The following is a 17,567-nucleotide window of genomic DNA, read 5'->3' on the forward strand; positions in this document are numbered from 1 at the left end:
TAGAGAGGGGAGGATAGAGAGGGGAGGATAGAGAGGGGAGGATAGAGGGGAGGGGAGGTTCGAGTGGGGAGGATAGAGAGGGGAGGTTAGAGGGGAGGGGAGGTTAGAGTGGGGAGGTTAGAGGGGAGGGGAGGTTAGAGTGGGGAGGATAGAGAGGGGAGGGGAGGTTAGAGTGGGGAGGATAGAGAGGGGAGGTTAGAGAGAGGAGGGGAGGTTAGAGAGGGGAGGTTAGAGAGAGGAGGGGAGGATAGAGAGAGGAGGGGAGGTTAGAGAGAGGAGGGGAGGATAGAGAGAGGGGAGGTTAGAGAGAGGAGGGGAGGTTAGAGAGGGGAGGCTAGAGAGGGGAGGCTAGAGAGGGGAGAGGAGGTTAGAGGGGAGGGGAGGTTAGAGAGGGGAGGATAGAGAGGGGAGGATTAGAGGGGAGGGGAGGTTCGAGTGGGGAGGATAGAGAGGGGAGGATAGAGGGGAGGGGAGGTTAGAGTGGGGAGGATAGAGAGGGGAGGATAGAGGGGAGGGGAGGTTAGAGTGGGGAGGATAGAGAGGGGAGGTTAGAGAGAGGAGGGGAGGTTAGAGAGGGGAGGTTAGAGAGAGGAGGGGAGGATAGAGAGAGGAGGTTAGAGAGAGGAGGGGAGGATAGAGAGAGGAGGGGAGGTTAGAGAGAGGAGGGGAGGATAGAGAGAGGGGAGGTTAGAGAGAGGAGGGGAGGTTAGAGAGGGGAGAGGAGGTTAGAGGGGAGAGGAGGTTAGAGGGGAGGGGAGGTTAGAGAGGGGAGGATAGAGAGGGGAGGATAGAGGGGAGGGGAGGTTCGAGTGGGGAGGATAGAGAGGGGAGGATAGAGGGGAGGGGAGGTTAGAGTGGGGAGGATAGAGAGGGGAGGATAGAGGGGAGGGGAGGTTAGAGTGGGGAGGATAGAGAGGGGAGGTTAGAGAGAGGAGGGGAGGTTAGAGTGGGGAGGATAGAGAGGGGAGGTTAGAGAGGGGAGGTTAGAGAGGGGAGGATAGAGAGGGGAGGATAGAGAGGGGAGGATAGAGGGGAGGGGAGGTTCGAGTGGGGAGGATAGAGAGGGGAGGTTAGAGGGGAGGGGAGGTTAGAGTGGGGAGGTTAGAGGGGAGGGGAGGTTAGAGTGGGGAGGATAGAGAGGGGAGGGGAGGTTAGAGTGGGGAGGATAGAGAGGGGAGGTTAGAGAGAGGAGGGGAGGTTAGAGAGGGGAGGTTAGAGAGAGGAGGGGAGGATAGAGAGAGGAGGGAGGTTAGAGAGAGGAGGGGAGGATAGAGAGAGGGGAGGTTTAGAGAGAGGAGGGGAGGTTAGAGAGGGGAGGCTAGAGAGGGGAGGCTAGAGAGGGGAGAGGAGGTTAGAGGGGAGGGGAGGTTAGAGAGGGGAGGATAGAGAGGGGAGGATAGAGGGGAGGGGAGGTTCGAGTGGGGAGGATAGAGAGGGGAGGATAGAGGGGAGGGGAGGTTAGAGTGGGGAGGATAGAGAGGGGAGGATAGAGGGGAGGGGAGGTTAGAGTGGGGAGGATAGAGAGGGGAGGTTAGAGAGAGGAGGGGAGGTTAGAGAGGGGAGGTTAGAGAGAGGAGGGGAGGATAGAGAGAGGAGGTTAGAGAGAGGAGGGGAGGATAGAGAGAGGAGGGGAGGTTTAGAGAGAGGAGGGGAGGATAGAGAGAGGGGAGGTTAGAGAGAGGAGGGGAGGTTAGAGAGGGGAGAGGAGGTTAGAGGGGAGAGGAGGTTAGAGGGGAGGGGAGGTTAGAGAGGGGAGGATAGAGAGGGGAGGATAGAGGGGAGGGGAGGTTCGAGTGGGGAGGATAGAGAGGGGAGGATAGAGGGGAGGGGAGGTTAGAGTGGGGAGGATAGAGAGGGGAGGATAGAGGGGAGGGGAGGTTAGAGTGGGGAGGATAGAGAGGGGAGGTTAGAGAGAGGAGGGGAGGTTAGAGTGGGGAGGATAGAGAGGGGAGGTTAGAGAGGGGAGGTTAGAGAGGGGAGGTTAGAGAGGGGAGGTTAGAGAGAGGAGGGGAGGTTAGAGAGGGGAGGTTAGAGAGAGGAGGGGAGGATAGAGAGAGGAGGGGAGGATAGAGAGAGGAGGGAGGTTAGAGAGGGGAGGGGAGGCTAGAGAGGGGAGGGGAGGCTAGAGAGGGGAGAGGAGGTTAGAGAGGGGAGAGGAGGTTAGAGAGGGGAGGGGAGGTTAGAGAGGGGAGGTTAGAGAGGGGAGGGGAGGTTAGAGAGGGGAGGGGAGGTTAGAGAGGGGAGGTTAGAGAGGGGAGGGGAGGTTAGAGAGAGGAGAGGAGGTTAGAGAGAGGAGAGGAGGTTAGAGAGAGGAGAGGAGGTTAGAGAGAGGAGAGGAGGTTAGAGAGGGGAGAGGAGGTTAGAGAGGGGAGGGGAGGTTAGAGAGGGGAGAGGAGGTTAGAGAGGAGAGGTTAGAGAGGGGAGGTTAGAGAGAGGAGGGGAGGTTAGAGAGGGGAGGTTAGAGAGAGGAGGCGAGGTTAGAGAGAGGAGGGGAGAAACAAGAGGAAGAGAGAAAGAAGAGGGAGGGCCTTACTTGTGGAAGGCAGTGATTCTCTTGAGAGTAGACAGGACCTGGTAGGCATCATCATCATCAGGCTCTTCACCCTGAACACAGAGACAGATCAGTATCACCTACACACAAACTGGTCCACTCAGCCCAATAGATGAAACATGTAGACTGGAGGTCGCCCCTCTGAGCTCTCTCCTCCCCCTCGCTCAACTGTTGTATGAAGTCCTTTAACAATCTGTTGAATTTGTCCACCAGTTCATTCTCGTTTCTCTCTCCCTCATCCCTTCCCCTCACCTCTTGTAAGAAGTCTTCCAGCAGTCTGTTGAATTTGTCCACCAGTTCATTCTCGTTTCTCTCTCCCTCATCCCTTCCCCTCACCTCTTGTAAGAAGTCTTCCAGCAGTCTGTTGAATTTGTCCACCAGTTCATTCTCGTTTTCCTCCCTCCCTCCCTCATCCCTTCCCCTCACCTCTTGTAAGAAGTCTTCCAGCAGTCTGTTGAATTTGTCCACCAGTTCATTCTCGTTTTCCTCCCTCCCTCCCTCATCCCTTCCCCTCACCTCTTGTAAGAAGTCTTCCAGCAGTCTGTTGAATTTGTCCACCAGTTCATTCTCGTTTTCCTCCCTCCCTCCCTCATCCCTTCCCCTCACCTCTTGTAAGAAGTCTTCCAGCAGTCTGTTGAATTTGTCCACCAGTTCATTCTCGTTTTCCTCCCTCCCTCCCTCATCCCTTCCCCTCACCTCTTGTAAGAAGTCTTCCAGCAGTCTGTTGAATTTGTCCACCAGTTCATTCTCGTTTTCCTCCCTCCCTCCCTCATCCCTTCCCCTCACCTCTTGTAAGAAGTCTTCCAGCAGTCTGTTGAATTTGTCCACCAGTTCATTCTCGTTTTCCTCCCTCCCTCATCCCTTCCCCTCACCTCTTGTAAGAAGTCTTCCAGCAGTCTGTTGAATTTGTCCACCAGTTCATTCTCGTTTTCCTCCCTCCCTCCCTCATCCCTTCCCCTCACCTCTTGTAAGAAGTCTTCCAGCAGTCTGTTGAATTTGTCCACCAGTTCATTCTCGTTTTCCTCCCTCCCTCCCTCATCCCTTCCCCTCACCTCTTGTAAGAAGTCTTCCAGCAGTCTGTTGAATTTGTCCACCAGTTCATTCTCGTTTTCCTCCCTCCCTCATCCCTTCCCCTCACCTCTTGTAAGAAGTCTTCCAGCAGTCTGTTGAATTTGTCCACCAGTTCATCGACCAGCTGTGACCTGGCGATGTCCACTCTGTTGAAGATGGTGAACTCCTCGTTGCAGAGAGCGTGGTAGGTCTTCGAGCACGCCTCCAGAACCTCTGTGTCCGTGTGTTTCTCCACGATCTCCCTGATCTGACGCAGCAACGCCTCCAAGTGCTAGAAGAAGAGGGAGGGAGTTGGGAAATATGTTTTAGAGATATCAAATGCATAACACTGCCAGACATTTCACAACATTTTGTCAAGTTGAACAGTGCTTTGAATTAGACTTCAGTGTTGGGTCGGGGGTTAGAGTTTGAATTAGACTCCAGTGTAGGGGATTAGAGTTTGAATTAGACTCCAGTATAGGGTCGGGGGTTAGAGTTTGAATTAGACTCCAGTATAGGGTCGGGGGTTAGAGTTTGAATTAGACTCCAGTATAGGGTCGGGGGTTAGAGTTTGAATTAGACTCCAGTATAGGGTCGGGGGTTAGAGTTTGAATTAGACTCCAGTGTAGGGTCGGGGGTTAGAGTTTGAATTAGACTCCAGTGTTGGGTCGGGGAATAGAGTTTGAATTAGACTCCAGTGTAGGGGATTAGAGTTTGAATTAGACTCCAGTGTAGGGTCGGGGGTTAGAGTTTGAATTAGACTCCAGTGTTGGGTCGGGGAATAGAGTTTGAATTAGACTCCAGTGTAGGGTCGGGGGTTAGAGTTTGAATTAGACTCCAGTGTTGGGTCGGGGATTAGAGTTTGAATTAGACTCCAGTATAGGGTCGGGGGTTAGAGTTTGAATTAGACTCCAGTATAGGGTCGGGGGTTAGAGTTTGAATTAGACTCCAGTATAGGGTCGGGGGTTAGAGTTTGAATTAGACTCCAGTATAGGGTCGGGGGTTAGAGTTTGAATTAGACTCCAGTATAGGGTCGGGGGTTAGAGTTTGAATTAGACTCCAGTGTTGGGTCGGGGATTAGAGTTTGAATTAGACTAGTGTAGGGTCGGGGATTAGAGTTTGAATTAGACTCCAGTGTAGGGTCGGGGATTAGAGTTTGAATTAGACTCCAGTGTAGGGTCGGGGATTAGAGTTTGAATTAGACTCCAGTGTAGGGTCGGGGATTAGAGTTTGAATTAGACTCCAGTGTAGGGTCGTCTGGGATTAGAGTTTGAATTAGACTCCAGTGTAGGGTCGTCTGGGATTAGTTTGAATTAGACTCCAGTGTAGGGTCGTCGGGGGTTAGAGTTTGAATTAGACTAGTGTAGGGTCGGGGGTTAAAGTTTGAACTAGACTAGTGTAGGGTCGGGGGTTAGACCTTCTCTAGTCGTCCTGTGGTGTAGATATCCAGGTCAAAGAACTGAGGGAGCTGCAGCAGGTTGGTCACCTTTTCTGAATCTATGGAGTACTGAAACAAAGAGGCAGCACACTCACACACAGTACTGCAGGCAGCGGAAACAGACTAGAACACAGGTTTATTACAGAGGGTAGTGGGGGTGAATGTGTAGTGTCCTACTTTGGCCAGCAGAGGAGGCAATGTCACAGCAAACAGCTCTGTCATCCTGGTCCTGTCATCTAGCTGGGTCTTCTTCTCCTTCGCTGTCATCACCTGGGGGGTGGGGGGGAGAAATAGTTGCCGTTTCTCTTTCGCTAAGTGGAAGGCAAGAAAAATAAGAAGAGAATGTTGATGCCCAGTCTTAAGTCTCTCACCCTCTTCCCGGTTCCGCGGCCTATGGGCGGGTGGCACTCTGCAGCCTGACGCACCGTACACAGCATTATCTCTATGAGAGCCGTCTCCTGTCTGTCTGTCAGGGCTACACACACCAGATACATTAGAGACCACATTTAGGGGTTATGGGTCAGAGGTCAAGAATAGAGGTCAGAGATCATACCTTCCTCCCCTGGCACGGGGTCATCCAGTAGCAGGCTGGTCATACACTCCCAGTCCTTCAACAGGTCTGCTCCACTCTCCCACAGAGAGTCCACCAGGTACGCAGCGTGCTCATGGAGCTGAAACATGCAGAGACGGGCAGAGTGTGGGTGGTTTTTCCCCCAGTGAGTGTTGTAAGTACGCTGCATGTTCATGGAGGGAGAGAGAGAATGTGTGTGACGCAGTGTGTGCGTGTACCTCGCTCTCCAGGAAGAAGAAAACAGTAGTTTTGATGAGGTTGGCGTTGGGGCTTTGTCTTCCTCTCCTCTTGGGGGCGCCCTCCTCTTCCGGTTCCCGCGTACTGAACAGTCTGGAGAGAAGTTACTAGTATTAGATATAGAAATATAAAACTATCAAAGTATATAAAGCCCAGACTACATAAAACAGACAGGGAATATGTCTACGCCAGAAAAAACAGATCCCAGATCCGTGCTTCTACACCTGCATTGCTTGCTGTTTGGGGTTTTAGGCTGGGTTTCTGTACAGCACTTTGAGATATCAGCTGATGTACGAAGGTCTATATAAATACATTTGATTTGATCTACAAACCTCTCTCTCATTCTGCTGCTTCCTCAAGTTCTCATGCCTGTACTCTCCTCCACACACTCCCATTCTCCTCCTGCCTGCCCTGTGTCCTTCTCTTATCCTAACCTCTCTACCTTCCTGTCTTCAGCTCTGCAAGCTCTATTACAGGGTAGAAACCAGACATGACATTTGGCAGGACAATGTCTTGAGATGCAACACATTGTTTTCAAGAGTATTTTGATTGATTGATCGGACTTCAGAGAAAAGACATGATAGAAGAACGTGTCACAATGGATTCAATAAAAATAAAACAAATCCTACTTCTTGAAGAGGAACTCCCCGGCTGCTATGGCGACCGGTCGGTGGGCGGAGTAGACCAGGTGATAGACGCTCTCACAGTCCTCCGGGCTCAGTACCTCATCTGTACTACTGTAACACACACACACACAGTACAGATTAAACACACACATTAAAACACACCTCCATATCCACTGTGATAGCTGAACTGTAGCAACTTACTGTAGTACCAGAGTGAGCAGTTTAATTGCTTGTACTGCGACATCGTACTCCTTGTCTAGAGTCATGGAGACGATGCGGTCCTGTGAAGAGGAAATTAATGACAAACATTTCATATTTAGCTGAAATACTTCTCAAATTAACCAGGGCACAGCAGTAGGTTAGTCAGAAAATACACTACATGGCCAAAATTAGGTGGACACGAATTTGTTGAACATCTCATTCATGGGCATTAATATGGAGTTGGTCCCCCCTTTGCTGCTATAACAGCCTCCACTCTTCTGGGAAGGCTTTCCACTAGGTGTTGGAATATTGCTGCTGGGACTTGCTTCCATTCAGCCACAAGAGCATTAGTCAGGTCGGGCACTGATTTTGGGCGATTAGGCCTGGCTCGCGTTACAATTCATCCCAAAGGTGTTCGATGGGGTTGAAGTCAAGGGCTCTGTGCAGGCCAGTCAAGTTCATCCACACCGATCTCAACTGTTTCTGTTTGGACCCCGCTTTGTGCACGGGGGCATTATGCTGAAACAGGAAAGGACCTTCCCCAAACTGTTGCCACAAAGTTGGAAGCACAGAATCATCTAGAATGTCATTGTATGCTGTAGCATTAAGATTTCCCTTCAGTGGAACTAAGAACCATGAAAAACAGCCCCAGACCATTATTCCTCCTCTATCAAACTTCTAAGTTGGCACTATGCATTCGGGCAGGTGGTGTTCTCCTGGCATTTGCCAAACCCAGATTTGCACGTCGGACTGCCAGATGGTGAAGCATGATTCGTCACTCCAGAAAACACGTTTCCACTGCTCCAGAGTCCAGTGGAGGCGAGCTTTACACCACTCCAGCAGACGCTTGGCATTAAGCATTGGGGAGCTTAGGATTATGTGCGGCTGCTCAGCCATGGAAACCCATTTCATGAAAACCCAGACAGTCTTGTGCTGACATTGATTCCAGCAGGGCAGAAATGTAACAAACTGAATTGCTGAAAAGGTGGCATCCTATGACGGTGCCACGTTGAAAGTCACTGAGCTCTTTAGTAAGGCCATTCTACTGCCAATGTTTGTCTATGGAGATTGCATGGATGTGTGCTCGATTTTATACACCTGTCAGCAATAGTTGTGGTTGAAATAGCAGACTCTAGTAATTTGAAGGAGTGTCCACATACTTTTGACAATGTAGTGTACCTACTCAAAATGAACAGGGCATAGTAGTGGATTAGCTATAGTGCATCCAGTATGGTTGAGTGGTTGTCAGACATGGTCTTGTGTGGGGCTCAGTTGGTATAGCATGGTACTTGCAACATTTTGTTCCCACTGGGCAAACCCATATGAAACTGTAAGTCGCTTTGGATAAAGAGTCTGCTCAATGGCAAAGAAAGTTATGAAAGTTTAGCCTCGGGGTAACCAGTTGTAGTGTGTTGATGTGTCCACCAGGTGGCGCTCTGACCTTGAAGCGGCTGGTGAACAGCTCCAGTCTGGTGTTCAGTTCTCTGTTGTAGTAGAGACCCTGCAGCGCTGTCAAACATTTCAGACGCACCTCGCCTTGCTACACACACATTGGAATTACACACACAAATATAAATAAACTCATTAGTCGCACACACTCCTAACTCAAACACCTTGCTAACAACGCATGCATGCATACACACTCGCTATCCCCCCCTCACCTTGTCGTGCATGGTCCAGCCTACGTATTTCAGGTAGCTGTCGTTGAGGAAGGCGTCACTGTAGAGCTTCATCCACATTCCTATCTCCTCTATAGTGATAGCTCTGATCTCGGCTATGGCATCACTGTAACAACACATACACCTGTCATCATCATATCTTCTATACAGGGGGAGAATGTATCTATTATCATTTCTGTGATGGAACAATGGATAGGCCACGTACCGATATCTGTGTACAAACACACCCTTGAATATAGCATTCATCATGTTCTCAATTTCGTCCTGATTTTCTTGAAGCTGAAATTAGAACGAGGAATCAGTAAGAAAACATTTTGATCAGGGTTCACCAGGCTGGATGGATGTGATTATTCACCAAGAAGAGCAAGACAACCAAACACCACAGAAGAGACAGCTAATAGTTACCAAGACAACCAAACACCACAGAAGAGACAGCTAGTATAGTTACCAAGACAACCAAACACCACAGAAGAGACAGCTAGTATAGTTATCAAGACAACCAAACACCACAGAAGAGACAGCTAGTATAGTTATAATTAGTGAAATGTTGTAGTAGTAGGAGCCGGCAGATGGAAGCCCAGTGGGACATAGTGTTATGTAAGCCAGGACACAGACATTGATGCCAGCTCAGCCACAGGGCCTAGTATGTATGTATGCATTTATGTATGTATGTATGTATGTATGTATGTATGCATGTATGCATGTGCCTGTCCGTTCCTCCCCCCGCGACCGCCCCTCCGAACTGACTACTTATGCTCCTCAGGCATGTCTTCACGTATCCTCATCTCTAAATTGGAACACCTCTTGTTAGGCTGCTGAAAGTGGGTAATGTGAGTGTTTTATGAAGCAGGTTCTCAGAAGCAACGATATTAGCCAACACTAAAGAAAATGTGAGCCAAACGAACCCTAAACCAAGGGCCCAAGAAGCCTTACACAGTTCCCCAACAAGGACCCCTAACCCAGGAGGAGCCTAACCCTTACCACCAGCCCAGGAGGAGCCTAACCCTTACCACCAACCCAGGAGGAGCCTAACCCTTACCACCAACCCAGGAGGAGCCTAACCCTTACCACCAACCCAGGTTGAGCCTAACCCTTACCACCAACCCAGGTTGAGCCTAACCCTTACCACCAACCCAGGTTGAGCCTAACCCTTACCACCAACCCAGGTTGAGCCTAACCCTTACCACCAACCCAGGAGGAGCCTAACCCTAACCACCAACCCAGGAGCCTAACCCTTACCACCAACCCAGGAGGAGCCTAACCCTAACCACCAACCCAGGAGGAGCCTAACCCTAACCACCAACCCAGGAGGAGCCTAACCCTAACCACCAACCCAGGAGGAGCCTAACCCTTACCACCAACCCAGGAGGAGCCTAACCCTTACCACCAACCCAGGAGGAGCCTAACCCTTACCACCAGCCCAGGAGGAGCCTAACCCTTACCACCAACCCAGGAGGAGCCTAACCCTTACCACCAACCCAGGAGGAGCCTAACCCTTACCACCAACCCAGGAGGAGCCTAACCCTTACCACCAACCCAGGAGGAGCCTAACCCTTACCACCAACCCAGGAGGAGCCTAACCCTTACCACCAACCCAGGAGGAGCCTAACACTGATCCCTAACCCAGGAGGAGCCTAACACTGACCTCATCCCTCTCACCTCTTTGCGTTTCTGCAGCAGTAGCTCCAGTCGGTCGTTGGCTCTCTTAGCGACCATCTTGTTTCTCTCTGTCTCGTACTGCCGCTGTGTGTTGTCCATGTTGATGCTCAGGTTCAGAGCTACATTCACCAGGGCTGTCATCAGTTTCATAGCTACACACACACACAGTTAATCAGCGTACCCGTGTGCCCAGGGAAGATGGAAATAAATGACCAATAGACAGACATATCCCCCGACCACACCTATTCTCTCTCCCTTACCTGCCAGTGTGCTGGTGTGCCTGAAGGCTCGGACCTGTGAGTCCGACAGTCCGGTGAGGAGCGATATGACCGTGTCCATGAGGTACTCATCATAGATGATGCTGTACTGACACTGTCTCACCAAGACAGCAATGAACTCACAGAAACTACCCTTAAACTTCTTCCACAGCGGACCTGCCATGGTCAGAGGGTAGTCTCCGCTGTCCTATAGAGGGGGAGGAGGAGGAGGGTGGAGAGAGAGAGAAGGTTTATGGGAGTTATGGCTTCACTATTGCATGCAACTCAAAGAGAGGGTAATGACATTTAACTGAAACTGGTACATTTCAGGTGACAAGACTAAACTTCAACCCAGAGTGATGCACCTACCACGTCTCACACACACAAAACCTACCTCGTCAAACTCCTCTGTCATCCTCCTGATGATCTCAGAGTTCTGCATGTTTCGGAACATCTCTCCACTGACCACTCCTTTACAGCCAGAACACTGGATGAAGAAGTTGATCAGGTCTAGCAGAGCCATGTCCCTGTCGGTTTTATATGCCTCAATCCAGTCATCCACCACAGACTGGAGCCAGGACAAACAGCAGAGATAGACAATAAGTACAACTAAAACAGTCCCAGAGGTTCAACTCCAATAAATCTGATCTGGTCATTAGATAATCAAATAAACTATTGGCCTGTTAAAGGGCCTAGCCAGTTCTGTGTGTAGGCTCTCATTCATTGTTATATATATATATATATACACACACTAACCTGCATGGCGCTCTTGCCCATCTTGACAACCTCAAACAGCATTAGGTTCTCCATGCCATTCTCCTGGTAGTGGCCGTTCATCCTCCCTGCTCCTTTACCCTTCTCTCCTGTCACCTTCTTCCACTTCTTCCCCCCCTGGGATGGGAGGGAAATCAATAAAGGGTTAAACAGCATAATGCTTACTAATATGGCCAGAGACAGTAACTTGGGGAAGAGGTTGTAATACTGTGTTGTAGAGCGTGGGGAAGAGGTTCTAATACTATGCTGTAGAGCGTGAGGAAGAGGTTCTAATACTGTGCTGTAGAGCGTGGGGAAGATGTTGTAATACTGTGTTGTAGAGCGCGGGGAAGAGGTTGTAATACTGTGTTGTAGAGCGCGGGGAAGAGGTTGTAATACTGTGTTGTAGAGCGTGGGGAAGAGGTTGTAATACTATGCTGTAGAGCGTGGGAAAGAGGTTGTAATACTGTGTTGTAGATCGTGGGGGAAGAGGTTCTACTACTATGCTGTAGAGCTTGTAATATGTTGTGGTGTGTATAACTTGGGTAAGAGTCGTACCTTTCCTTTGGTTGGGTTGATACTAACATCAGGAGCCTCAGAGAAGTCTGTGTCTGAGGAGAAACGGGTGTCCGTATCCCTGGCAAAAACACACACACATATATTAGAAACAGTTTGCTGCATGCTGGTTGACACACACACAATGAAAGTAGCCACTTACTGAGGATAGTGGAACTCCGACGGTAACTCTGGTGCCGCTATCATTTCTCTAACATGTCTGATCCAACTGAAATAAGAACAGACCTCAGATCCTCAGCGTCCACAAGGTAGTGTAGGACCTGGAGGAGAAAACAGAAGAGAATGCATGGGTATTGGGCTCACATTCAGAGAAGACAGGAGAGAGAGGAGTTATATGATAACCCGCAGATCAACTTCTACAAAATACACATTGCATCCTCTTGAACATGCCTCAATATCTGCCAGTGGCTCATCACTGAGAAAAAAAATAAACAAAAATATTGCTTTCACATAGTAACAGGGGGCGGGCTCAATCCCCCTCTGTCATGCACAGCTGTGAGCTCATTGGCTCTCTCGCTCTTTGGTTTCCAGGAAACCCAGGGCTGGACATAGGAAGTTCCCACCCATGACCAAATAAAGGATTGTCAGATCCACCCTCCACTAGAGACACCAGTAGACATATAAAAGGCAAATAGCAGAGAGCAGCAAGAGTGGTATACTCAACCATCATTAACAAAACTATAAAGATCAAATATGATCTTTTTATTTTACAAATCAACAATATTGTCAATACTAGTATGTCATCAGGACAGGTGTGTTGAACCACAGGAGGCCAAAGTGAGCGACTCTATCCTGGGTGTGTCTTATTGACAGTCGGGGAATACTGTACTATGAAGGATTACAATAGAAGTGTGTCAATCAGAAAATGAATTGTAACGACCAACGAGAAATGAATTGCACTTGACAGTACAATAAAACTGCTCGTGTCTGTACATACAACCAGTTTGTGCTTTTTTAGTGTGCCGGATTGCAGGCTGATTAAAGTTTTGCGGGGGAGAAGTGGGGCATCTACCCTCACTAACCAGTGAGAAGTATGGAATGAAAAGTAGGTGGATTCAGACTCAACTTTAAAACGCTAATGTATATAGCTAAGTACCTGAGAGAATATCCCATGGGCTCGAATGTGAACGTGTCAATTCCAATACACATTCGACTTATTTCATTGAATCTAAAAGCCATCCTTGCAGGCAAAATTCATACATAATACATACAGCTACAACTGTACTGCAACGCAATAACATAGCATTAGCAAGCAACATCCTGTGCATCTTATTGCATAAGCGGAGACACTCGTGAGACAGTACACTGGCTGGCTGGTTGACAGACGCGAAGCCTTGATGATGGGGACTGAAAAAGTGGCGCCAAACCCCGGTCCCTGAGCAACACAAAGCGCGTAAATAACTACATTATTGATAGCTGCCAACGTCGAAATAACCAACAGAGAGCATCCTGAACTAGACTAGCTACAATTGGCTAGGTAGTGTGACAGCCGCTCTTGGGCTTGTTCGGTGACGGTCACTGTCATGATCAGACAGCGGTATCCCGCGAGGGATTGCCCAGACTGGCTTGCTGAAGAAGCTAGCTAAACACCGGCTGTCATCAGAAAGTTACCCTTAACGTTAAGTACATTAAAATAACTTGCCTTCCGTGGATAACATTCCACCAAGAGTTTAAATTGTATCATTCAAGTAACGTCACTTTTCTGTAAGCTAAGCAGCTACAGTACATACAAGGCAAAAAACACTCGTGAAATTCTCTCCATCTTAACTGGGTAGCTAACTGACGTTAGCATAGCATAGCTGCCATTCTCCATCTTGTTAAGTTAGCTAGCTAGTTTCCTGGCTAGTTAGCCAACTAGCCATGTTAGCGCCCCGTCCTGGACCGCTGGCTGCAATCGAACGGAGTTCGGATAGCCAGCCATCTTCTCAATAAAACAGTGGATATTTAGCTAGTTAGCTAATACCATGTGGCCCTCAAAGTTCGTGTAAATAGCTAAATTAGCTTGTTTAATGCAACCCACTTGTTGTGGAACAACAATACAACCATATAGTTACATAAAAACACCTGGTCCTTACGTCCTCCATCTTGCCTCGGGAGTTTCGATACTGTAACGTTACCTAGCTAACGTTAACTCCCAAGTGGAAAAAAAAAACATTTAAATGGACGTAAACAAACACTTTATTGCATATTAGCCTTGCTAACTAGCTATCTACGTTTCAATGAAGTGAGTCTACTTCTCGGTATGCATAACACAGATTCACGATAAACTAGACAAAAAAAAAAGTAGCCTACAGTGGCTAGCTTACGACTTTCCATGGCTAGCAGTCTCCGTACTTCTAGCCTGTTAGCAGTCTCCGTACTTCTAGCCTGTTAGCTAGCATGAGAAGCTAGCTACCAACAAAATTGCTACAAACCAACTAACTTCGAGATTCCACTCCGCCATTTTATAACTTACCCCGTTATTCAATTTATTTCCAAACGAGCCACTGCTTTGTTGAGTCGCTATCTGTTCCTGTTTTGATATAACCACGATTTCCGCAAATGAGTTTGAAACTGGCGGTCAGAGGCGGTTTTGGACGCTCTCTCAGTTCACCCCGCCACTTGCTCCGTAGTAGGGTTTGTTGTTTCGACAACGAGGGGGGAGGGAAAACTCCTGGTGTACAGCTGCCCTCTAGCGGCCAGAGGAAATACGTCCGTAGCCCCGTGACGATGGGGGATCTGACACCTAGCGGTTATTTACAACGTGTGCAGCTGCCAGCGACCAGCAAGTACGTGACAGATGGGGGTGGGGATGCCCCTACCACAGAGTTTCTGAACCCAGAGGCGCAAAATCAAATCAAATTGTATTAGTCACATACACATACATGATTAGCAGATGTTATTGCGAGTGTAGCGAACAATTCCACAACAACTACTTAATACACACAAATCTAAGTAAAGAATGGAATAAGCAATAAGGATGAGCAATAACAGAGCGACATAGGCAGGATGCAGTAGATGTTATAAAATACAGTATATACATATGAGATGAGTAATGCAAGATATGTAAACATTATTAAAGTGGCATTATTAAAGTGACTAGTGATCTATTTATTAAAGTGGCCAATGATTTCAAGTCTGTATGTAGGCAGCAGCCTCTCTGTGTTAGTGATGGCTGTTTAGATAGAAGCTGTTTTTCAGTCTCTCGGTCCCAGCTTTGATTTAATGCATCTGTACTGACCTCACCTTCTGGGTGGTAGCGGGGTAATCAGGCAGTATTTCTGGTTGTTGTTGTCCTTGATGATATTTTTGGCCTTCCTGTGACATCGGGTGTTGTAGGTGTCCTGGAGGGCAGGTAGTTTGCCAGCGGTTATGCGTTGTGCAGACCGCACCACCCTCTGGAGAGCTTTGCGGTTGTGGGCGGTGCAGTTGCCATACCAGGCGGTGATGCAGCCCGGCAGGATGCTCGCGATTGTGCATCTGTAAAAGTTTGTGAGGGTTTTAGGTAACAAGCCACATTTCTTCAGCCTCCTGAGGTTGAAGAGGTAACAAGCCACATTTCAAGGCCTTCTTCACCACACAGCCTGTGTGGGTGGACCATTTCAGTTTATCTGTGATGTGTACATGTACCTGTAACCGATTTGATGGCTAGCTAGTTAGCAGGGTGCGCGCTAATAGCGTTTCAATTGGTGACGTCACTCGCTCTGAGACCTTGAAATAGCTGTTCCCCTTGCTCAGCAACGGCTTTTGTGAAGCGATGGGTAACGATGCTTTGAGGGTGGCTGTTGTCGATGTGTGCAGAGGCACCCTGGTTTGAGCCCAGGTAGGGGCGAGGAGAGGGATGGAAGCTATACTGTTACATACGCCAAGGAACTTAAAACGTTCCACCTGCTCCACTGCTGTCCCATTGATCTGGATAGGGGGGTGCTCCCTCTGCTGTTTCCTGAAGTTCACGATCATCTCCTTTGTTTTGTTGACGTTGAGTGAGAGGTTGTTTTTCTGACACCATGCTCAGAGTGCCCTCACCTCCACCCTGTAGACTGTCTCGTCATTGTTGGTAATCAAGCCTACGACTGTTGTGTCATCTACAAACTTGATGATTGAGTTGGAGGTGTGCATGGCCATGCAGTAGTGGGTGAACAGAGAGTACGGGAGGGGGCTTAGCACACACCCTTGTTGGGCCCCAGTGTTGAGGATCAGCGAAGTGGTGATGTTGTTTCCTACCTTAACCGCCTGAGTGTGGCCGTCAGGAAGTCCAGGGCCTAATTGCACAGGGCAGGGTTGAGACCCAGGGCCTCTAGCTTAATGATGAGCTTGGAGGGTACAATGGTGTTGAATGCTGACCTATAGTCAAAGAACAGCATTCTTACATAGGTATTCCTCTTGTCCAGATGGGTTATGGCAGTGTGCAGTGTTATGGCGATTGCATCGTCTGTGGACCTATTGGGGCGGTAAGCAAATTGAAGTGGGTCTAGGGTGACCGGTAGGGTGGAGGTGATATGATCCTTGACTAGCCTCTCAAAGCACTTCATGAGGACAGAAGTGAGTGCTGCGGGGCAATAGACAGATTATTTCACTTATAATTCACTGTATCACAATTCCAGTGGGTCAGACATTTACATACGCTAAATTGACTGTGAATTTAAACAGCTTGGAAAATTCCAGAAAATGTCATGGCTTTAGAAGCTTCTGATAGGCTAATTTACATTATTTGAGTCAATTGGTGGTGTCCCTGTGGATGTATTTCAAGGCCTACCTTCAAGCTCAGTGCCTCTTTGCTTGACATCATGGAAAAATAAAAATAAATCAGCCAAGACCTCAGAAAAAAAAGTAGACCTCCACAAGTCTGGTTCATCCTTGGGAGCAGTTTCCAAACACCTGAAGGTACCACGTTCATCTGTACAAACAATAGTACGGAAGTATAAACACCATGGGACCACGCAGCCGTCATACAGCTCAGGAAGGAGACCCGTTCTGTCTCCTAGAGATGAACGTACTTTGGTGTGAAAAGTGGTAATCAATCCCAGAACAACAGCAAAGGACCTTGTGAAGATGCTGGAGGAAACAGGTAGAAAAGTATCTATATCCAGTATCCAGACTAGTAAAACTAGTCCTATATCGACATAACCTGAAAGGCCTCTCAGCAAGGAAAAAGCCACTGCTCCAAAACTGCCATAAAAAATCCAGATGACGGTTTGCAACTGCACATGGGGGCAAAGATTGTACCTTTTGGAGAAATGTCCTCTGGTCTGATGAAACAAAAATAGAACTGTTTGGCCATAATGACCATTGTTATGTTTAGAAGAAAAAGGGGGAGGCTTGCAAGCCTAAGAACACCATCCCAACCGTGAAGCACGGGGGTGGCAGCATCATGTTGTGGGGGTGCTTTGCTGCAGGAGGGACTGGTGCACTTCACAAAATAGGTGTTATCATGAGGAAGGAAAATTACGTGGATATTTTGAAGCAACATCTCAAGACATCAGTCAGGAAGTTAAAGCTTGGTCGCAAATGAGTCTTCCAAATGGACAATGACCCCAAGCATACTTCCAAAGTTGTGGCAAAATGGCTTAAGGACAACAAAGTCAAGGCATTAGAGTGGCCATCACAAAGCCCTGACATCAACCCTATAGAAAATTTGTCTGCAGAACGGAAAAAGCGTGTGCGAGCAAGGAGGCCTACAAACCTGACTCAGTTACACCAGCTCTGTCAGGAGGAATGGGCCAAAATTCACCCAATTTATTGTGGAAGGCTACTCGAAACGTTTGACCCAAGTTAAACAATTTAAAGGCAACGCTACCAAATACTAATTGAGTGTATGTAAACTTCTGACCCACTGGAAATGTGATGAAAGAAAAGCTGAAATAAATCATTCGCTCTACTATTATTTTGACATTTCACCTTCTTAAAATAAAGTGGTGAAACTGACCTAAAACAGGGAATTGTTACTAGGATTAAATGTCAGGAATTGTGAAAAACAGAGTTGAAATGTA

The 17,567-nt window shown here is 48.3% G+C and overlaps 1 protein-coding gene across 1 annotated transcript in view; it reads right to left on the bottom strand.

Annotated features, from left to right (window-relative positions):
- The window catches only part of LOC109879201 (cohesin subunit SA-2-like), a 30,865-nt gene extending 16,633 nt beyond the window's left edge, over window positions 1-14,232 (bottom strand). Inside the window, exons 1-19 of the mRNA XM_031789688.1 lie at window positions 14,054-14,232; window positions 11,741-11,858; window positions 11,581-11,659; window positions 11,026-11,160; window positions 10,664-10,837; window positions 10,273-10,477; window positions 10,013-10,164; window positions 8,559-8,632; window positions 8,336-8,459; window positions 8,116-8,214; window positions 6,675-6,754; window positions 6,477-6,584; window positions 5,829-5,940; window positions 5,593-5,710; window positions 5,411-5,514; window positions 5,217-5,309; window positions 5,019-5,108; window positions 3,690-3,893; window positions 2,534-2,604 (exon numbers count right to left, since the gene is read on the bottom strand). Coding sequence (XP_031645548.1) covers window positions 2,534-2,604; window positions 3,690-3,893; window positions 5,019-5,108; window positions 5,217-5,309; window positions 5,411-5,514; window positions 5,593-5,710; window positions 5,829-5,940; window positions 6,477-6,584; window positions 6,675-6,754; window positions 8,116-8,214; window positions 8,336-8,459; window positions 8,559-8,632; window positions 10,013-10,164; window positions 10,273-10,477; window positions 10,664-10,837; window positions 11,026-11,160; window positions 11,581-11,659; window positions 11,741-11,784 — 2,066 coding nt within the window. The 5' untranslated portion in view covers window positions 11,785-11,858; window positions 14,054-14,232. The remainder of the gene's footprint in view (window positions 1-2,533; window positions 2,605-3,689; window positions 3,894-5,018; window positions 5,109-5,216; window positions 5,310-5,410; window positions 5,515-5,592; window positions 5,711-5,828; window positions 5,941-6,476; window positions 6,585-6,674; window positions 6,755-8,115; window positions 8,215-8,335; window positions 8,460-8,558; window positions 8,633-10,012; window positions 10,165-10,272; window positions 10,478-10,663; window positions 10,838-11,025; window positions 11,161-11,580; window positions 11,660-11,740; window positions 11,859-14,053) is intronic.
- Between the last annotated feature and the right edge of the window lie 3,335 nt (window positions 14,233-17,567).

The sequence above is a fragment of the Oncorhynchus kisutch genome, linkage group LG15, assembly GCF_002021735.2.
Source record: "Oncorhynchus kisutch isolate 150728-3 linkage group LG15, Okis_V2, whole genome shotgun sequence".
Classification (NCBI taxonomy): Eukaryota; Metazoa; Chordata; class Actinopteri; order Salmoniformes; family Salmonidae; genus Oncorhynchus; species Oncorhynchus kisutch.